Source organism: Corticium candelabrum, chromosome 1, assembly GCF_963422355.1.
Source record: "Corticium candelabrum chromosome 1, ooCorCand1.1, whole genome shotgun sequence".
Classification (NCBI taxonomy): Eukaryota; Metazoa; Porifera; class Homoscleromorpha; order Homosclerophorida; family Plakinidae; genus Corticium; species Corticium candelabrum.
The window spans coordinates 14,719,192-14,741,326 of NC_085085.1; the positions used below are offsets into that span (position 1 = coordinate 14,719,192).

The 22,135-nt window shown below is 40.0% G+C and overlaps 6 protein-coding genes across 6 annotated transcripts; 4 read left to right on the forward strand and 2 right to left on the reverse strand.

The window, feature by feature from the left end:
* The first annotated feature begins 37 nt into the window (after nt 1-37).
* Nucleotides 38-3,429, forward strand: LOC134183541 (ribosome maturation protein SBDS-like). Its single transcript, XM_062651123.1, has 5 exons — nt 38-187; nt 252-381; nt 2,308-2,508; nt 2,991-3,158; nt 3,218-3,429. Exons 1-5 carry the CDS (start codon nt 60-62, stop codon nt 3,344-3,346), a joined length of 756 nt encoding a protein of 251 aa, XP_062507107.1. The 5' UTR covers nt 38-59; the 3' UTR covers nt 3,347-3,429.
* A 760-nt stretch (nt 3,430-4,189) lies between these two features.
* On the reverse strand, nt 4,190-7,051 carry LOC134180419 (replication factor C subunit 2-like). The gene is made up of 11 exons (XM_062647569.1): nt 6,886-7,051; nt 6,755-6,824; nt 6,001-6,042; nt 5,840-5,946; nt 5,583-5,684; nt 5,420-5,520; nt 5,269-5,363; nt 5,014-5,076; nt 4,887-4,952; nt 4,613-4,807; nt 4,190-4,547 (listed from the first exon to the last, which is right to left on the reverse strand). Exons 1-11 carry the CDS (start codon nt 7,038-7,040, stop codon nt 4,434-4,436), a joined length of 1,110 nt encoding a protein of 369 aa, XP_062503553.1. The 5' UTR covers nt 7,041-7,051; the 3' UTR covers nt 4,190-4,433.
* A 181-nt stretch (nt 7,052-7,232) lies between these two features.
* LOC134178113 (uncharacterized) lies at nt 7,233-11,571 on the forward strand. Its single transcript, XM_062644907.1, has 7 exons — nt 7,233-7,393; nt 7,463-7,599; nt 10,186-10,257; nt 10,318-10,402; nt 11,122-11,198; nt 11,261-11,345; nt 11,411-11,571. The coding sequence occupies exons 1-7, from the start codon at nt 7,262-7,264 to the stop codon at nt 11,519-11,521; spliced, it is 699 nt and encodes a 232-aa protein (XP_062500891.1). The 5' UTR covers nt 7,233-7,261; the 3' UTR covers nt 11,522-11,571.
* Nucleotides 11,572-11,588: 17 nt separating this feature from the next.
* LOC134178124 (fibroblast growth factor receptor homolog 2-like) lies at nt 11,589-17,247 on the forward strand. Its single transcript, XM_062644919.1, has 11 exons — nt 11,589-11,885; nt 13,401-13,529; nt 13,829-14,239; nt 14,296-14,349; nt 14,417-14,606; nt 15,393-15,509; nt 15,575-15,629; nt 15,691-15,785; nt 16,346-16,469; nt 16,532-16,792; nt 16,847-17,247. Exons 1-11 carry the CDS (start codon nt 11,645-11,647, stop codon nt 17,027-17,029), a joined length of 1,860 nt encoding a protein of 619 aa, XP_062500903.1. The 5' UTR covers nt 11,589-11,644; the 3' UTR covers nt 17,030-17,247.
* LOC134178139 (STE20-related kinase adapter protein alpha-like) lies at nt 17,235-19,779 on the reverse strand. The gene is made up of 10 exons (XM_062644945.1): nt 19,609-19,779; nt 19,464-19,547; nt 19,324-19,408; nt 19,136-19,257; nt 18,719-18,827; nt 18,373-18,665; nt 18,214-18,318; nt 18,057-18,149; nt 17,558-17,595; nt 17,235-17,482 (listed from the first exon to the last, which is right to left on the reverse strand). Exons 1-10 carry the CDS (start codon nt 19,624-19,626, stop codon nt 17,260-17,262), a joined length of 1,170 nt encoding a protein of 389 aa, XP_062500929.1. The 5' UTR covers nt 19,627-19,779; the 3' UTR covers nt 17,235-17,259.
* Nucleotides 19,780-20,088: 309 nt separating this feature from the next.
* LOC134178131 (acyloxyacyl hydrolase-like) lies at nt 20,089-21,922 on the forward strand. The gene has a single exon (XM_062644932.1). The coding sequence runs from the start codon at nt 20,096-20,098 to the stop codon at nt 21,797-21,799; it is 1,704 nt and encodes a 567-aa protein (XP_062500916.1). The 5' UTR covers nt 20,089-20,095; the 3' UTR covers nt 21,800-21,922.
* Nucleotides 21,923-22,135: the final 213 nt, after the last annotated feature.

The following is a 22,135-nucleotide window of genomic DNA, read 5'->3' on the forward strand; positions in this document are numbered from 1 at the left end:
TAATTAATTAAGTTTCTAGGCTATGCGCATGCGTAGGTACAACTAAGCCTACGTACGTAATGTCTATCTTCACTCCGACTAACCAGATACGACTAACTAATGTGGCTATAGTTCGTATGAAAAGAGGTGGAAAGCGATTCGAAATTGCTTGTTATAAAAACAAAGTTGTCTCTTGGAGGACCGGAACGTAAGAACTAGAAATGTGACACTAAGTTTTGTTGCTTTCAAAGACAGAGTACTTACGTATGTAGGGAGAAAGACATCGACGAGGTTTTACAGACACACACGGTGTTTGTCAATGTTTCAAAGGGTCAAGTGTCTAAAAGGGATGATTTGCTACATTCATTTGGAACAGATGATCAGACTGAAATTTGTAAACAGGTACGACAGCCGTGTAGATCACGATTAATTTGTATATAAACAGCTTGTTGAAAGGCCATTGCTTTAGTACGATAGTTAGTTCATTCCTTGCAGTTTTGACGGGAACTAAGGTTTAATTAAGAGTTTGTTAATTCAGACAGACAGACAGACAGACAGACTGTTAATTAAGTAGCTTCCTTTAAGTTTTACTCATATGGGGCTAATGTATTATGTAGTAATTATTATGTAGTGAACTTTAGGTTTCCTTTAGAGTTTGATGGAAATTTCATTGTAATGGAAATATATGACAGTCAGACAGACAGACAGACAGACAGACTTTAGCTTGTATTAGTTCTGATTTATGAAATGTATTTCTTTGACAGATTGACGACAGATTTTTATACAAATATTTATTAGAGATTTTTATTTGTTTATGTATATATACATACAGACATCAAACGTGTAATCACAGTATTCTTGATAGGTTGAATTTACAGCCCAATGGGTTGTATACTGAGCTGGCGTTCTATGTAGTTTGCCACTTTGCATGCCGATGTACGATTAATTAACTAGTGTATGTACAAAATAAATGGATTTGGACAGACAGACGGACAGACAGACAGACAGAAAGAAAGAACCTAAGAATCAATATATAGACAGTGAAGACAGACCAGACATAATAGTATAAGATTTAGGAATGGGTGCCAATGTTGAACTCGATTTCTCTCTGGCACACCCATTTAGTAGCGATACAGTGGTAAGAGCATCGAGAGAGGACAGATTTGCAGCTGCAAAAAGAGAGGAGAAAAAATAAATAAATATTCAAATCAACAGCATCCAGGGTCATGCAAAGCTACCTTCATTCCATTGATTTTTGAACATTTTGGTTGTTGGGGAGAAAAGGCAGACAATTATTTGAACCAGCTGGCCAAGAGATCAAGAGATGTAGAAAGTGGATCAAGTGAAGCACAGTTTAGAAGACAATGGAGAAAGAGACTATCAATATGCCTTCAGAAGTCCAATTCCAATGTAATATTGAGAAAACTTAGAAGAATTGCAGAGGGAATGAAGAATTGGACGATAGTGAAAGAGACATTCAGAACATCATTCATTAGAGTTTTAGTAGTATTTGATCTGTATGTTTCAGTAGATGGACATTTAGCTTAGCAGTTTTACCTATAGTATTCTTGTAAATTTGCTTTTTGTGTTCAATAGTGAAAGACAGACAGACAGACAGACAGACAGACAGACAGACAGAGTTTGTTAACACTACATGTTGTCTAAGTCTGTATTATGCTTGTGTTGCCGTTCTCGTTCCCACTTCTGTCTTTAATAACAATCCAATAACAATCCACTGGTTTATCTTTGTCTGTCTCTGTAATGGCTTTGATTTGAAAAGTTACTCTACCAATAACAATCGCCAGCTTTATACAAGATTTAAACAAAACAGTCAGTCAGTCAGACAGACAGACAGACAGACATCCAGACAGACAATGGTGTATAATAGGTCAATGTTTGAAAATGTATTGACAGCCAGACAGACAGACATACAGACAAATCACTGAGAGTGATCACTATTTTAACAGTTAATTAATAAATATTTAATTTTTCTATCTTGTGTTTATGTTTTAGGTTGCATAGCCAATTATGTAATAATAGTATATACTTTTTGCACTACACATGCAGTTTCCTTTAGGGCATGAGAAGAAAGAAGAAAACAACAAAAGCAAAAACAACTAAAACTAACTTAGAGAAACTGATAATTTTTTTTCTAGTTTCTTGTCTAAGTTCCTTCATAACTTTTCATGTGCTGTAGTCAACCATAATACTAAATGTGTTGCTTACAGTCGTGACATGACAGAGAAGAATGTATTGTACACGTTGTACATCTTCATTGTGCTATAGAACTCTTTCTCACTTGTGGCTGACTGCATGTTTTCTTGATAGATTTTAGCTAAGGGGGAACTGCAAGTTTCCGAGAAAGAGCGGCATAGTCAACTTGAATCCATGTTCCGTGATATTGCAACAACTGTGGCAGACATGTGTGTAAACCCAGAGACGAGACGACCTTATCCGGTTGGTGTGATTGAGAGAGCAATGAAAGATGTGCATTACTCAGTCAAGCCAATGAAGAGTGCAAAGCAACAGGTTTGTCTGTTTTCATATACAGCTAGACATTGCACAGTACACAGCATGTCACTCACTGCCAGCTGCAGGTCACTTGCATCATATGATTCGATGAGATTTCTGGATTTGCTATTTGGTCTGTCTTGAAGGCAGAGAGCCACCCACCTACATTGTTCTCAGCGTGTAGCAGACACTGTGGTCAAACCAAGGTGATGGTGCTTAGTAGTAGACTTGCCTCCATAATGGCAAATTTGCTTTACAATGCAACGTTGTGGGCTATCCTGATGTTTCAATGTGTCATCGGACTAGTGACATATGTGACATATGTGACATATTCTGCTTTGGGATTGGGTATTTGCTTGCATGTTGTACAGTGTTTAGTGTACCATCTATATACATAACCACAGATTTGTATTCATCAACCCACGTGACTTTATTATGAAGTAACTTTCTAATAGTTGTTTCAATAAGCATTTTGTCACTGCGTTTGGGGTGTTATTCAGGCTCTAGATGTTACACGTCTGTTGAAAGAGACCATGCAGATTGAACGAGCACGCATGAAGTTGTCTCTTGTCGCACCAAACAAGTTTGGAAAGAGAGCCAAAGATAAACTAACTCCACACATTGCTGTGATAGAACGAGAGAGCTGGGAGGGTGGTGGCCTTGAAATGGTAAACATTTCAAAGTGAATGAGCTTGGTGGATTAACTACGGACTACTGTGGCATTTAGGTCTGCTTGATCGATCCTGGACAGTTCCGAGCAATTGATGAAATAATACGAACAGAAACCAAGGGTACAGGCACATTAGAACTGATCAGTCTAAAGGATGTTGAAGAAGGAGATGAACGGTTTGAATAGAATAGGTTTGTTTGCACACAGAGGGCCTACGGTTTAGTAACAAAGAACAATGTAAGATGTTGAATACTATTGTACCTGAAGAATTGTTCGTGTTAGTCTGATCTTTCTATTTGTTATTTGCTACCACTTGGCAACTTTCGAATTTACACAAGCATTCACTGACAAGAGAAATCTGCAATAGGCAAGAGAGGGAGGTTATGAAACTATGTACTAGTCATAGGCTTAGTACAGTACAACGCTCGTTCTGTTTACTAGCGATGTACTTATCAGTGATCTAGCCAATTGGTTATAGACTTTTCTGTGCCCCTCTACTAAACACATTATTGTTGATACATTGCTTGAAGAACGTGCAAGTAATGAAGAAGGCACCTGCTGTGTATAGTTGAGAGTACGGAAATGGTCCAAAAACCTGCCACACCTGACATGCTGCCTTGTAACGGGGTTTCAACATGTTTAATAAATACTAATTTTAATAATTACAGTATCCCTTTAAATGTTGCTGCTGTGTGCATGCAGGTGTGTGTGTGTGTGTGTGTGTGTGTGTGTGTGTGTGTGTGTGTGTGTGTGTGTGTGTGTGTGTGTGTGTGTGTGTGTGTGTGTGTGTGTGAAATTCTTCATATGTAATCAGTACTGTAGCTTGCAACTGTTTACTTCGATTTATTTCTAAACTGTTGAAATGTTTCTCAAAATCTTGTGACAAATCTCCTTTATGTTTGTCTCCCTACTTCAAGCACCACAAATCAACTAACCAGAGTACAATGACACACATTGCAACAAGTGCATGTTGTAAGAAACAGACAGGTGCAACAGTACACGTACATGCCTTTACAAACGTTTGCCTCAGTAAGTTATTGACATTCTCAGTTGAAATCCTAGAAGGCCCAGTATACATACAAAGCACATAATGATCAATCTATCCAAGCTGCAAGCATTCTAGTTTCAAATTGTCTAATATACTAATATCATTTGACAGTGGCAGGTAAGAGACACAAAATTGAATTGTAATTTCCTTAATTGTTAATAAACCTGATAAACGCGGGGCTGTGTGCAAGTAACAATACACAAAAGTTCTAGATTATCTAGCCTATCATTTGCTCTCAACAGGGGGCAAATTCTTTTGACACAATCGTGCCAACAATCCAGACATTTGAAGTAGAGAATTGACTCCTTCAATGATTCTCCTATGAGTAAACCCAATCTCCTACAAATCGAGGGCAACGATCAATAGCCAGAATGACAGCAGTATTGCACAACACCAGGCCATACCTTTATGAACTCTAATTTGAGGTACTCTGCCATCTGCATGGTCTTACAAACACGAAAGACATTTGTAATGATATCGATTGAAGAATAGCCCAAACGCCACAAGTGGGACATGATCTTGTATGCTTCATCAATATCGGCCGTGACACAGTGTTGCAGCATTTGTTTGATTAGCAGTGGATGAGGCTCATCACACACCTTTCAGTTAATTGTTGCACCAATTCATTACAATTGCAACTTTGTGTAACGTCGTGGTTACCGTGTACAGTATACTTACCTTGAAGACATTGTCACCGTTTATAATCCCAAATCCGAAGTGTGTTGACTGTAAGTTATTGATGGCCTTCAAGTAATAAACAATTACATGGCGATAGACTTAGAAACAGACAAGGATATCTGGTTACTTGTCTCATGTCTCCTTGGGCTGTAAATATAATGGCTTCTAGACCATCATCAGTTTTAACCACCTGAAAAGGAACAAATAGCAAGTTTACACACACACTGACACACACACACACACACACACACACACACACACACACACACACACACACACACACACACACATTAGAATGTACGCAGTTGGTCAAGAAAATATTTGCTTGGCAACTAAGAAAGTTCAATAACAGAATGCCATTGTAATTCAAACAGGTTCATACATTTTCTTTCTCACACACTTCCAGCAGTCTTGTCAGTATTTGACCATCAGACAGCCTTGAGTAGCGCAGCACAGCACATCGCGATTGAATAGCCTCTGTCAACACGCGAGAAATGACATCAACAGATGACTTAAAGTGAAAACAACCAAACCAATTATCTTCTCTGACTGATTGCAAGCCAATGCAAATCGTGTTGACTTTGAGTATATTTCCATTGTGCGTCTAAGAGCTTGCTGGGCACCATCAGTCATGCTGAACACAGTTTAACATACAAATTGCCTGTATCCCATGTAGACGTTTGAATAACCCTGTACCTATCGGCTTCATCGAGGATTATAATTTTATGCCTTCCTTTCGGTAATGTCACTTTCTTCTGAGCAAACATCTTTATCTTGTTCCTCACAACATCAATACCTCTACAAAGTATTACAATTAAAATTACTATCTCTATTACTTTAATATTAAATATTATACTAAATATAAAATATTAATATTAATATTAAATTACTAATATACTATCAAAGTATTAATGTATGAATAAATAGTTAGTTATCAGAAGCATTACGATAACCTGTCGTTGGATGCATTTAGCTCTAATACAGCATCTTTGAATGACTGTCCGAGCAGCGTGCGAGCAAGACATAATATGCTTGTGGTCTTTCCTGTTCCTGGTGGCCCCTAAAGGTTTAAATTGTTATGTAAGACTATGCAGGGCTGGTGAGATTGACAGACTGCAATAATGATATTTGGAACGTTTCCATCCTTGGCAAAGACCTGTAAGAGAGAAAACACATTGACAATGTGTTATTGCATACGTCATCGGAATACTCAATAGCATTGGTATACACACCAAAATCAGTTATACAGTAAAGCATAATTGTGATCGCTTATACTAGTTGATATTAAATCAAAATCAACAGTTTTCAATTCTAGAAATTACATACATCATGTAAATGTTACCTTCAGGTCTACCTAGTCGGACTACGAATCCAAAAAGTAACACTTCACATTCTACTATATGACTATGTTATCTCTTACTCGTCATGTATTGATTATTGTACAAGTTCGCAACCTAATGTCATTAATTAATTAATTAATTCAACACACTTTGATTAATTTTAGTCGTCCTGTCCACTGACTAGAACTATGCAAACTGCTGCTATCTAGAAACTTGTTATATCCTCTGTAGGTACTGTATGCAATTTTAATAGATTTAATGAATTATCCAGTGGTAGGTCAGTTTCGAGTCTGTCTGTAACAACACCGACTTATTGCTGCAGAGTGTCTGAAATGAATGATGACGCTGATTTTGTTCTGTTTATGTCCAAAACCACAGGAGGGCTAGCTGATCTACCATGCAAAACTCACTACTAACATTACACTCTATATGCAATCGTTTATATCAACGCGTTAAATTGACCGAAATTGTATGTACAGTAAATATCTAAAATTTGCATCTGCAATCATTAGTTAGCGCGCATCATACCGCCAGTCTTCGTATTGTTTCTTCATTTCCAGTTACTTCTGACAAATGTGTAGGTCTATATTTTTCAACCCTTTTCGAAACGAGCGTTAGAATCATGTTTGTCAGCCTAGAACTGCAAGAAAGCTGCCTACCACGGCATATCGTGTCGTTTCTTGCCTAACTGCGGCCTCTTGTCACGTGGCTTGTCTAAATCCATCTCCGCACTATGTGAATCATCGCTTCTCTTTTCTCCTTCTGTGTTCGAAACACTCGCGCAGATCTCCATCTCCTCGGTTTCATCTGCCATTTTGGCGCCAATCTCGGTTGTCCCGTATAAATGTTAATTAAATTCATTCATTTATTTAATATGGATTACAGCATGACATGAAGCGACTTTGAACCGTTTAGAAACGTACTTTAACAGGGTAAACGTTAAAGTTTAGATATCCAATCATTTTGTGTAGCTAAAAAATCAAACTCTTATCCGGGGTTTCGCAGGGACTTTCGCCGTTGTTGCAACTCGAACTGATGCCGCGAAAGTCGAAGGAGATTCTCTCCAGTAAGCGGACGAAGACTGATAGGTTAGGTGGCAAAAGAAAACAAACAAACAAGTCGCCTGCAGTTGCTTCAACAAAATCTCAGCAGAAGACAAGCAGAAACGTGCGTCCTAGCTATAAAGTTGTGTAGCAATTGCATGCGTTTAGATTTTTCTGTTTTATTCAACGTCAGAGTGTGGGTCAAAAAAGTAAAACTAAGACCGGGAGGGACAAGAATATCGTTGTGAGTGGGAAGACCGCCAAGAAATGGAATGGTCTTTCTCGACAGACGCAGGAATTTGTTTGCTCTGCGTTGGATGAAGCAGCAATGTAGGTTTGTGTGTTCGTTCGTTTGTTTGTTTGTGGTCAGAAGTTGAGATCTAAAGACACAATTTACGGAATGTCGGTATTATCATAAAAATTGGGAAATGATAGCATGTGACCGTTCAAGGTGGAAGAAGATATGAGATTGGGTTTAGAACGTTAGAAGAAGAAGCTAAAGTTGACAATTAAGATTGTAGAATAGAGATCAAAGCGGCACATATAGAGACAATTTGGGGCATACGTCGAGGTATCCTGTTGGAAATCTGTTTGCTAGCGAATTGAAGTTTCTGTGTTGACTTTGTTTCATTTGTGTTCTGTTCTTGTCTTGTGTGTATAGAGTCTTTGTTTGTATGCTGGAACTGCAACTGTAATTGTTGTGATAAGAAATATATTATTATGTCGTGCTCAACCAGATCAGTCTGGTTTGTAAAGTCTATTACAAGTACCAGAAGCAAACCCTACTTCAGAAGTACTTAGATCATTACGGCTGTCTAGAAAGAAGACATGACTTTACAAAGGATCCGAGTAGATCCCAGAAGCACTGTTTTCTGTAAGTGCTGCAGGTTGTGATGACCTGGAATAATGTCCAGCCACCGTGCAATATCTGTGTGCACTGTGCCCAAAGCTCCCAAGACCACCGGAACCACCAGTGTTTGACAATGCCACATGCGGCTTATCTCCACTCGTAAGTTGCTGTACTTTGCCAACTTCTTAGCATGTTTCCTGCCAATGTTGCCATCAGCAGGACAGCTGATATCAATAAGAAGACAAGTGTTTGTCTTCCTATTTCTGAGACAGATGTCTGGACGATTGGCTTTGATCTTCCCGGCAGTGGGGATGGTGGTATCCCACATCATAGTAATGTCATTCGTCTCCACAAGCCTATCAGGATGATGCCGGTACCATCTGCTGTCCACTGGAACCCCAAAATGGCGACAAACATCCCAGTGAATAATGGAGGCCACCCGATTGTGTCGATCAGTGTAGTCCATTGGTGCCAAAGCACTACAGCCTGCCACAATCTTATTATTATTATGTCGCAATGCCCCTCCATAATGGGCAAGTGGGGTCTTTACCCCCATCTGGGCGCCCACCAACCCGGTAGATGAGCCTAGCAGGGTACATGGTTCTGTGTAGTCCACACGGCGATCAATGACTAATGACTAGATTGCAGGCATTACGGTGACCGCGAACATCAGTACAGCATGCCCAGTGGATATTAATGACCACCAGGAAAGCACTGAACGTCATTGTCAACGGACCGTTTGCCAGACCACAGAAACTCCCCAACGACTGAAACGAGTCATAGTCTCATGGATAAAGCTAGAGAAACATGAGAAAGAAAGACAGACAAGTTTCATAATTTACTGTCGTCACGGATTTGAACCCCCAAACCATGGAGTGGTAGCCATTGTCATTGTGTGTCGTTATGCCCCTCCATAATGGGCAAGTGGGGTCTTTACCCCCATCTGGGCGCCCACCAACCCGGTGAGCCCAGTGGGGTACATGTTTCCGTGTAGTCCATACGGCGATCAATGACTAGCCAATTCGATATAGATTGCAGGCATTACGGTGACCGCGTACTCGATACAGCACGCCTAGTGGATATCAACGACCACCAGGAAAGCACTGGACGTCATCGTCAACGGACCGTTCGCCAGACCACAGAAACTCCCCAACGACTGAAACAAGTCATAGTCTCGTGGATAAAGCTAGAGAAACATGAGAAAGAAAGACAGACAAGTTTCACAATTTACTGTCGTCACTGGGCTTTGAACCCCCAAACCATGGAGTGGTAGCCATTGTCGCTAACCACTAAGCCACGGCGGTGACTTTATTATTATGTGTCGTGCTCAACCAGATCAGTCTGGTTTATTATTATTATTATTATTATTATTATTATTATTATTATTATTATTATTACATCTGTGCATCATAAAACTTGACTATGAAGAATGTTTGCCATATCTGTAATTGAGTATGTCGTTGTCAAATTGGACTCTGCACATAAACGTGCTCACCAAGGCAAAATCAAACAACTGCTGAACGGAAGTCATGAACTCATCTGTTGAGTAGTGAAAAAGAAGAAAAGTTTATTTGTTGTGTGATGGTATGTTTTTGTTGTTGTTGTTGTTTGCTTTTTTGTTTGTTTGGGAGTGTGAACCAGAGCCTGTACTAACTATGATTAGATAGTATAATCACAATCTTCTCAGCTTATTGTTAGCAATGGTTCTGTTTACATTGGAGTTTAGCAAGACTTGGATAATTTAGTCTGCAATGTTGGTTTAAGCCACATGTACAACATTACGACACAATGGCTTCTGTTTTGATGGTTTTCTTTATGCAATTAATCAGTCACATGCCAGTTTTAAAGTATCTATTTCAATTCAAACTCTAGGACAGTGTGGTGTGTCTTACAGTAATCATGGTTGAATAGTGAACAAGCAGTGTTAATTAACGTGCTAATGGAAAACAGCATAACTAACCATAGTTGTTGGTGCAACAGGCTTTTGTTTGCAAACAATATGTAATCGTTATTGAAACAATGACCATAAACCTTGCTTTAACGTGTATGTTTTGTCATTATTGCAGATTCGTTGAATCTGCGTACACACGATCTAAACACCGCAACATTTCTAAACTCTTTGCTTCTATTAAACAACGGTGTGTCGTGTCTAAAGTATGTGTGATAGGTGCAGTGTATACACGATGTTGCTTTTCTAGTGTCGGCGATGAATTAAAGACAGTAAAATCAGCAACATCCCTTCCAAGAGGCATCCAGAACTACTATCAAGTTTCAGACTTGAATGTAAGTAACAAGTCTTTCGTATTGAGTTGCAATGAATGTACACATTACTCTGTTGGTTGTACTTCATGTTGCTATAATAGGATTTGAAGTTTGTAGCTGAGTGGAGGGGAGGGAGTTGACTACTGGTGAACTGGGACGACGGCGAGTGTAAATGACAACTCGTTGTATTGAACGACAGTATAGCTTATTTGTAGAATAATTTTTTATTGCAGTCAAGGATATTGTTTTATTACTTCTTAGAACAGTCTGGTGTCAGTAGTTGTTATTGTTTAGTACCGCCTCTCATTAGACTCACTATATTCTACGTCATGTTTTGTTATTTGCAATATTGACAACAGGGATCGAGCACATAATTGGTTACAGACTGAAACCTAAGAGCATGTATCTTGACACGACTAAAAGATAAGAAAGTAAAAGCTTATCTTGCTGGGGGAATTATAACATTGTTATAGGTGACAGACATTTGATCTGATGGCAATGCTAGTGACTCAGTGACCACTAACAATTTCAGTATCAATTGACTGGCAGGACACCTACATACCTGACTGTGTTAGATACTTGTGTGTGTGTGTGTGTGTGTGTGTGTGTGTGTGTGTGTGTGTGTGTGTGTGTGTGTGTGTGTGTGTAATATTGTATGAATCAAAATATATTATTATTAATTTATTATTAATTTAATTAATTAATTAAACTGGATTTAAAAAGTTAGGTGTGTTTTTTAGATACAATTAGATAAGCTCTTGAAAGGAGAGCAACAGAAGATGAAGGAACTAGATGATAGCACCGAGAAACTAGAAGAGTAATTCTCCACTCGCTGGTTTCTGCACTCTGGCATTCTCATGTGACTTTGTGTACCAATAGATTCATTGAACAGAAGCAAGACCAGTTGCGTGAACTCACTACGTCTGGCTCGGGCATACAGAATGCGCATACAACGTCATCAGAGGTAAATCCCGTTACGTCAACTAACCGTGCAATGTACACAATGCCACGAACGTTTTTTCCTGCCAGGCCAAACAAACTCTACAGGGTGAAATTGAAGCTCATTGTGGCAGTGATGACATCGACGCTCGAACATTGTCTAGCGTAGAGGACAGACTGGTCACGTGTCTGACACTGTAGATAGCTTCCTAGATACATACACAACAGGATTTTGTCTGATTGGTGCGTAAGATCACGTGATGAGGTTTGCATTGCACTCATAACTCGGGCGTACAGTACAGGGTGTGGCCCTTTTCAGCGGCGATGCCGGCTGAACTGAGCGTCGCTGCTCTGCTATTTGGGCTTTTACATGTTTTATTGGCTGCCCCCGACTGTCTACAACTGAGAAAGAGAGGAGAACTTGGTCTGTTACAGTACGAATGCTTGACTCGGTTAGGAGCCTTGTTGACGCAGTCTTCTGGAGCTGCTGAACTTTGTGCGTTGTTGGAGGATGGCAAATTATGCTCACAGTTGAGCAGATTGGATATTTGCAGAGAAGTCGCCGGTAGGAAGGAATGTTTCATTGTATGTGGCTTACCTCTAGGTTGCTAATTGATTTTAATTGTGCCATTGGTAAGGAATGTTGATAAGTGTTGCGTTGTGACGTCATTGATGGAGTGCAGTGTTTGTTAATTGAATTAAAACCGCTTTGTTTCATGACTACATAGCTCAGTATTTGGAACGTTGGAATGTTTGTATGGCAACAGAAGTATGCTTTGTGTAAACACTTGACCAGGAGTGTAGGGAGGCTACAACTGTAGCATTATGGTAATGTTTTTGTCCAATCTATTATATGTCCATCTGCAGGCAGTCTAGATGGCTGTAACTGCTGGAGCAGAGTATGCATACCATTGTTGTGTAATGCATCTAGAGGCTATGTGACAAGTGGGGTTCTGTTGCTAGCAACTTATTGTGGTTTTAAATCAACTACTAACTTGTCTTTAACAATTCCTATTAATTTCTATTTAGAGCCTATGACTTGTTGATCATGCAGTCACATGATGATAGTAGGATACTAACCTACTGTAGGAGTAAGGGCTAGTTTACAGTAACCTACACAAGCCGAGCACCATCCCAGCATATAACGTAAGCGTCAGACGCTCAAACTATTGATTTACAGTAACATGTCTGAGCGCAACCCAGCAACGTCTTCTCGGCTGTGAAAAGGGTCTGGCGTCGAAGGCCGTTCTTAGCGCACTGCTTTTGCTGTATGCCTTCTTACCAAGATTTCCTGCTTCTAGTTGTTGAGATCTTTGTCGTCCATGTTAGACAACTGGACCACGTGAGTGCAAGCGTGACAGCTGATTGGTAGTTACAACCACGTTATTTCCGGTTTACGTTACGTTGATACTCGAATAGAACTCAGGTCTAATCCAATGTCTTGACACTGGTCAGAATGTAGCGTCTCAGCGATTGGTGGTAACATGTTTACAGTAGCATGCTGACGTTACATTGGTGATATGCTGGGCTGACACTCAGCCTGTGTAAGTTACTGTATACCAGCCTTAATGTAAACCTCATGTGTCAGTTTGCTTCTAGAGAGGTCACTTTGTCTATTTCCACATATTAGGGCATGCTGATAATGAAGCATTGGTTATGGTAGAAATTTTTAAGAATTGGTGTTTGGGTGTAGCTTTGTATTTAAAATTCTATATACATTACAATAAGGAAACACATTATTTACAATTTGTAATAGACTCTGTGGTTATACAGAGATTACAGAGTTGGCACAGTGTAGTAACCATTGTTTTATAGTTTAATTAAATATTGTAGTTTAGTTCACTGTTTGCTGTGGTATTAGTGACTCAAGCGATGACACAGAACTTGAATTATGATAAGAGAATTCGCTGAATACCATGCATGACAAAGTTGGATGCATACAGTTACTGAGTAAATAGCCATACGGTGTATTGGAGTACACTTTTGCAAGTCATATGACTTCTATGAAGTCTTTTAATTAACTATGGCTCATATCTATCAACTAAGTAAACTTAGCTTTACGAAGCTTTGTATTTTATAGAGAACATAGTTGGGTACGATAGCAGGATGCTGTCTGCTGCTGTTGACCTTGCAGTTGAATGTCCTTCCAGTTGCCTTCCAAATGTTGTGTCAAAGGCTAGAGGCTTGAGACTGTGTAATCCCATGGAAGGTAATCATACTCTATCTTTGTAATAATTTTTGTTTTGTTTTGTGCGTTTGTGCTGATTTTCACATTACAGTACTGTGATTAATGTATTTAGTGTGTGGTGCTTTTACGCCATGACTTACTGGTTTGGCGATCAGCGACAGTATTGCCAAACCAGTAAGCCTGACTGTCTGCACACAATAGGAGAATACGTTATAGTATTATGTTGTGAATGTGAACGGCAGGGTTTAGATGTTGCAGTCATGTTATGTGTGACGATGTCATTTACATGGCAGCTAATGTACATTGTATGTGTTGTACAGTTGAAATGTTACCTACTGACGACGGAGTCGAGTTCGTTCATCTGAAATCACCTCCAGCGATGGTCAATTTTTTTATTGAGGAGACTGATCCACCGCCACGTATTATCACTACTAGAGCAACATCTTCAGCTCCTATGACAACAGCAACTACTGTTGTTACTATGACTTCTAGTGCACCAATCAAAACTGCATCAAAATCCCCACACACCAGTAGCAAAAGCGGTGGTGTGTCCATGATCGGCGTTGCAGTAGGAGTTTGTGGCTTTCTCTTCATCCTTGGGACGGCGATGGTAGTTGTCGGAAGAGCAATAAGACAGAGGAGAATCAGACAGATGCAGAAGAAGAGAGCCAAAGAACAAGATGTCGAAGCTGACATGGACATGTCGGTCATTCCAGAAGCAATTCGACAGAGTAGGCTTGTTTACAGTGATTTTACTTAGTTCTACGTCGACAAGATTTTTATATAGATGCAGATTTGGTCTCTGGCGGAGTAACCGGTCCAGTACAGGTTGTCGCTTATGGTTTGTTCTCTTGAATTTGTTGCAAAATGGGCTTTGTTCTGTAAGCTTTTGTTTTGATCATTTGTAGTTACTGTGTCAGAGAAGTCGGATCATGCAATTCCAACGGAAGATGTTGACCGGCTTGATCATCTGGAGTTTGTACCTCCTCCTGCATCGTTTGACGAACTACAAGAAGAGCTGCTAAGCGGGCAATTTAGAACAACAGAATTGCTTAGGGAGTCAATCTACCTTGGAGATCAAAAGCTTAAAGCATACACGTAAGTATTTGTATTGTTCAATAGTTTGGATATGAGATGTAGATGTTATGTTATGTTATGATAATATGGTTGACAATTGCTATACTGTCATGTTTTCATTTTGTATGTAAGGATACTTGGGTAGTCTCTCTGATCAGAAAGATTTGTAACTGTAAGTCAAATCTTTGAAGGTCGCATTACTGAGTTTGCACACTCAACGTTATACAATCAATATATTATGGTTATAGCCATAAACCATGCATGTCACATGATGTGGATTCAATCTGTCGTAGTCTAGCTGGCAATCCCCTCCCACCCAGAGTCGTGTAAGTTTGACTTAAATCCGTGATGGTTAGGGACCGTCTCAAAAGTTTGTTTGTACTCTTTTCAAACTTATGTACAACTGGAAACATATCCTTTGTTCTATTACAAAGAGATCGATGCTGTGCATACAGTTTGCGTTATCACCAACTGTGTGGCTGGTAGATTAGAGTGGCTGTTTAAACCTATTTCCTCTGGCTACGTACATTATTCACATGCTTGAAAGCTTACTGCAATATCATATGCATTTGGTAATTAATTAATTTAGTTAAATAGAATACACATTAGTGTGTGGCAGCATATCCTAGACACTTACAAAGAGCAAACAGACTTTCGAATATACAAGGGAGTGAGTGAGTTTCACTGTATGAAAGGATTTCTGTTTGGAAAGTGTGACCTTTGAGGTTGTCGTTTAAAATTGGATGATAAATGTGATCAACTATTTCCTCACATGAAAATTCTGTATTGAATTTATTATCGTTTTAGTGGTTCGATGCTTCATTTGGCGGGGATTCCTCTCAATAGCCATCTGTGCAGAGCGTCATACGAAGGATCGGATTTTGACGTGAAGGCACTGACTGCGGATGCAACAGAGGACGAGAAGTATGGCGTTTGACTGTTATTATTATTTGTATTGCCATGCGATGATGTACGTCCATTATGGTTAGATTCGCATTTCTACAAGAAGCGTGGATATACACTCGATTGTCGCACCCGAATGTGGTTGGTTTGATGCTGCCATGCAGGTCTTATGTTAAATGTTTAGTGTGTTTTATATATCTAGGTACAGCTGGTTGGCATAGTCACTGTCGACGATCCGTTTCTAATGCTATTGGAACCGATGGCCAATAACACTCTAAGCCTGTATCTACAAGAACAGTGAGTCATTTATCCTTTATAAGTTTCATACATTCTACTGTAATGCTATGGCTGTTGCGACTGTTTGATCTTGAGGTTCTCTTAGAATTCGTGGTGTGACCAACTTACCTGCTTGTGCTTTGAAAGCTCACTCATTTTGTGTTTGTCTTGTCTACACGTAGCAACATTTCTTCTTGTTGTCTGTTGGTGTGAATTAATGGTTTGTGTTCAGAGTTCTAGTTTCTTTAAAAGACCATCCAGTACACTGTATTGGCAAATTTTGATTGGAACACCCAATTGCTTGCCGAGAGTCGATAGTTATACAATATACGTCTCATCGTTTAATTAAGTGATTGTGTTGGCTTGCTCTAAAATACCTGCATTGTGATCGATAGTCACACTTACAGTTGAATGGCCGAGAAGGAATAGTGAACTTAGTTCATGTACACTACATATCTGTGACTGTCAATGATCACATAAGATACTTTGACTGCATGCACCCATGCATAAATGTTGTAGATAATGAGATTCTATGTACTGTAGTTGTAGCCACTTTTGTAGTACGTACTGATGTTTTGCAGTGGGACGCGGTTACCATCACGTCTTCATCCGGCTTTTCCGCCGGGCACAAGTTCTCTCTTCGCCATAGCCCATGACATTGCGTCAGCCATGGCATACTTGGAGTCTAAGAGTTTTATACACGGGGTAACCATATACCTAAACCGTTGTCAGTCTGTGTTTGCTTTATTGATGCCTGAACGTTCTAGGCATTAACAAGCAGCAGCACATTTGTTATGTATAATGGTGTATGTAAAGTTAGTAATTTCGGAGCAAGTTTAAAGCATTACAATCGAAAGGAATACGATCCTCCTTTCAAGCTAGTTGACTTAGCGGTTCGGTGGTCAGCACCAGAGGTCTTGGAGCACAGCGAGTTCTCATCAGCTAGTGATGTGTGGAGTTACGGCATTATTTTGTATGAGCTGTGGACGTCAGGTGCTAAGCCTTACGAATATTGGTCAAATATTAAGGTACGGCAAAGCTTCACAGTTATTTGAGTAATCAAGTAAGGAAAAGATTGTTAGGTATCAGAACAAGTGAAAAATGGTCATCGTTTGTCGGCTCCGAATGGCTGTCCAACGTCTGTACATCATGTTATGCTCAAATGTTGGCACATGGATCCGACTACTCGCCCATCCTTCCACCAGTTGCTGTCTGTATTACCGTGCATAGCTACAGACGCTGCAGAGGCAATATCTCATCGGTGATGAGTGCACTGCTGTTTGTATTTAGGCGTGGACAGTAAACTAACAAATGTGGATATAGATTTATATAAAGTGTGGATAGATGATATATTGCTCGTGGTAAACCCTGGTGGTTTTGGTTATCCATTGCTTTCTGTACATTACCATTGGCATCTCTTGTACAGATTGTTCACAATATAAAAAAGAAATCTGTTTATTGAAATAAGATGAAGACTATGTTATCTAAGTGTCTATTACGTGAACGTCCACTCTTCTCCATTCAAGGAGAGTCTCTGTGCTTCTTCGGTGACCTCCGTAATCTCTGAAGGAGCTTCGACGATGTCTGATACGGTTGGATCCATTGGCATGACGGGGTGGAGCAAATCTGGCAACATTGGACATCCGTTGCCGCCTATAGAATCTTTGCGTTTTATTGACCTAAGAAATGGGTGGCGGAGAAGTTTGGCTGCTGATGGCCTGAAACAACAATCAAGTTTGTGTGAATTATAGTTATTGTAAATTACTGAATAAGCGAGTGGTGATGGTGCATACCTTTCACCGGGGTTGGACCGTAAGCAAATATCAACAAACTGCAAACAAATTACAATGAAAATTATTATTTAAGGTATATTTTTGATTTTTCATTAATTTCCAATTGGTATTCAGTATTGTTACTACTATATCAAACAACAAAGGAAGGTACGTTGATAACCATACTCATTGAAATGCCTATTGATGGTCTTGACCTTTCGGTGCGTTTGATATGCAGACCAGATCAATTCGGCGACAACTGGAAGTTAAGTACTGTAAATAGGTCACTCAATGAAGTTGTATATCAATAACTAAGGATATCCATTCATTCAAATAAACTGACCAAACAGAAATGGTAAATTGGTCACAAGTCTGCTACTCTGTATCTTTATTACACAAGCTGATATTTACTCGGTAGCCCCAACAAAGCTGCACGGGTGTACAGAAATTCAGGAACAACCCAAAATGCATGCATAATCAATGTCACACGAGGACACCTTGAGTTATTACGTATACTAACCTGCTTAAATGCTGTTGTGTAATGCACGTTCTGATCTATACTGTACTCTTCAGATAGAGGAGGTGGATCATTGGTGAGTTTCAGTAACATCACCTTCACACAGAACAACACCACTATCCTACAGATTTGTAATAATTTCATCGACCAAACAAAATACCTGTGTCGCTGTAAGATCACAATATGGTTCCCGACCATATGCCATCTCTAACGCTGTTATACCAACAGAATAAACATCTGACTTGTAATTATATCCAGCCATATTCTAGATAACGAAATCATTTTGATTCAGAGTCTGCGCAAGAAGACTTCCACTTACCTGTTGGAATATTTCTCCAGCTAACCAGGGATAAGTAACAACGTGTGCGGGAAAATCGTGTGCAGATTTCAAAAGCATTCCATTCTGTATTACAGAATAGCAACTACGTAGACCAGCTAAACGTATGCGACCTAATCGATCAATTAGAATATGACGTGCTGTGACACTTCGATGAATGCAGCCCATCGAGTGAATGTAGTTGAGTGCACAGAGAACTTCACGCAGTACGAAAGCAATAATCACTTCTGGAACTCCATTCGGAAATCCACATCGAATAATGTCACAACAAGATCCTGATTATATACAAATTCTCACCGTAAGTCATCACGACTGTATAAATTCATACCAAAATGCATGAATGGCGTAACCGACCAAAGTTCGTGATCGACGATAAAGCTTGCCAAATATGGCATCACACAAGGATGACGAAATAGACTAGCCAGTTGAACTTCATTCTAAATATAATTATTATGCTATAACATCCAGTCTTTCACAATTGCTGTATGAATTAGCTTTAACTATTATATATATATATATATATATATATATATATATATATATTGTATTATATTTTGAATATATAGCTAAAAATATAACACGGTCATCATTTATTAGATTTTAATAATCAGTCTTAGAAGCACCAGTACACCTGCTGCAGTGAAATAATATATTATTTGTGTAGAAAGAATAGTGCCAATGTGTGTAATTGGATACCATCCCATTGTACTCACGAATCTGCGCAAACTAGGTTCTTAGCAATCACCTGCATGGTCTCTAGTTGCTCTAATGTCAGCTTTTCCACGTTAGTACGACGAATAACAACTGTCTGTGACGAAGGCAGGTGATGTCCTACGTAGATAACCGTTGCTTTATCATAACCGATAGCTGCAAGAACGCAAAACGTGGTCAACCGACCGCCACTCCAAGACAGCAAAGCGTTGAGTGCCTTACCAACTTTCGTTGTGCAACGATAATCATCTCTACAAGGTCGGTAGTCTATGTCTGAAGCCTCTGGTATCTTTGCGGAGCCGGTAGCCTGTAGGCACATGTGTAAGATGAAAGGAGAGACACCGAAGGGATGATGGGTTTACCATGGGTTGCCCTTCTGATTCTGCTATTTGTGGCAACAATGTGGGGTTTTCTGGACATACACGGCGTCTATTTACGCACAGATACTAAACACATTGTCAAGACATCTAATTTTGAAACAACTTCCGCTCAAGCTTGCGTGCTTACCCAAGGACATATAGACATAGCATTTTTTCTTTGATGATGTCACGCCTACGATTGAAGCATGCGCAAAATGGTAGAGTTCACAAAAAGCACGTGCTAAAACACGTAAAGCGCGCGCGAGGAGAGGACTGGGTACGAGTCTATTTTGCGTGTACAGAAGAGATAGATGGTCTTGATCAGAGTCGTAGAGAGGGTAGTCTCGCGTAGCCAGACCCTTCTGCCTACTTACACACACACACACACACACACACACACACACACACACACACACACACACACACACACACACACACACACACACACACACACACACACACACACACACACACACACACACACACACACACACACACACACACACACACAACACACACACACACACACACACACACATTGTAGAACACACGCGTGGACTGATGTGTGCGTGCGTGGGACTGTCACACCGCGCGCAAAGAATTTGGCATCCGAGCGTAGTCACGTGCTTCCACAGATGATGACATCTCTGATCGTTGCAGTGCTCCTCCTTCTCTTTCCGTTGTCTTCTTCTCAGTTACGTGTCAGTGGCAAGAATGGAGGCACGGCGTGCGTTGCCTGCACACTCATCGTCGGAATGACGGAACAACTGTCCCAGTACCACAACCAATCAGTCGTGGAAGCGATGGAAATGATCTGTCGATACCTACCGGAAGGATTATACAGACGAGCGTGCGACTCTCTGTTTGAAGAATATGGAGCAGCTGTCATCAAACTTTTAGAAACAAAAGAGACCGGAGATATTGTGTGCTTAGCTCTAGGTATGTGCACAAATGAAACCGGACATATTTGTCATATATTTCCTCTTCCGGAAAGAGCTGATTCTCCAGCTTTATCGAAGAGGGTCCAAAGAGCCAATCAAATTGCACGATCAGTAAATGGGTATTCTCGACTGAGTCCTTGTAGCCTTCCCGGAATTTCAGAAATCTGTAAGTTAATAGACAGATTTGCTGACGATCATTTGCCACTTTATGATGTGGACGGGGATAAGTTTTCTCTATTGGAAACGTTCAGGGGCTCATCGTGGCGAGGCAAAGACTGCGATGATTTGAACTCTGACATTTATCCCGGTCGTCGATCAACTGGTGATGCAGAGGTGGATACTAACTGTAATGGAATTGTTGGCATCGATCCGGTAACACATAATACGTATGAAGACATGTGGTGTAATGGTACACAACAGTATGGCACCGTGTTACTTGGAGATAGTGTTGGTGCTCACTTTCATATTCCTCCTGCATGGCTGACTGCTTCGAAACTAAACGAGCTTGTGTTTGAGCATCTTCCATTTATGGTAGAAAACGAACTCGATTGGCCACAGTTTTCATCCGTAACAGCCTTCATGAACATCTCGTGGTTAGATGTTATCGATGGACCCGTAGATTCTTTGTATCTTAAACTGAGGGAGATAAATCAGTGCAATCACAGGGATTATCAAAATATTGGAGTGAATGGAGCTCGTTCGAGTGCTATGGCCAATGACATAGTCAAGAGTCTTGCACGACATCAGGACCTCGACCATCCACTTTTTATTGTGCATGAACTGTTGGGCAATGATGTTTGCAACGGTCATCATGACATGAGTCATATGACGACTCCTGAAGAATTCTATGCGAATAACAAACGAACATTTGAGTATATTGATCAGCATGTACCACCGCACTCTCGAATGTTTGTCTATGGTATCGTTGACGGTCGTATTCTGTACAATTCGCTTCATAATCGTATACATCCAATTGGGCAACTCAACAACGATGTGACATATTCTGATCTCTATGATTATTTGAATTGTTTGGAAATCTCACCATGCTTTGGTTGGCTGAATACGGATGAGAAATGGCGTAATCAGACAACGCAGAGAGGCAAAGAACTAAACTCTGCTTTGAAACGACTGCTCGACGATATGACTTTTACTAACCTTGAGGTCTTATATATCGAGGATGTGATAAATGAAACCATTTCCGTATGGGAGGCTCAAGGAGGAAAGGTTTGGCAACTACTTGAACCAGTAGATGGCTTTCATTGCAATCAATTGGCAAACGCACTGGCTGCTCAAGTTGTGTGGTCTAAAGTAGAGAAAGATTATCCGCATTGGATTCCTCCTGTTAATCCTAACAATGCAGATATAAATAATAAATTTGGAGACCAAGGAGGATACTAGAAATGTAATAGCAGTGCAACACTATTATCTGTAAAGTAAGCACGTTGCATAGTGCGACTTTGCTTTTCATTGTATTGTGCATCGAGCACATTCTAGCGTTTCAATAGTATGTATACCACCAAGTTAGCACCATTACATCAGCAAGAAAGCAATAACCTGTCACTATTCCTTGTAACCTGATTATTACACACGTCTAGAGTATATTATGTACCCTACATCTAGATATACACGGTAGTAGCAAATTTGTTTGATGTGGTAACTTATTGTAACGCACGTTAAAGTTCGTTGACTGAATAAATAATTGCACAGCTGCAGGTAGAAAAACAAAAGGTTTAT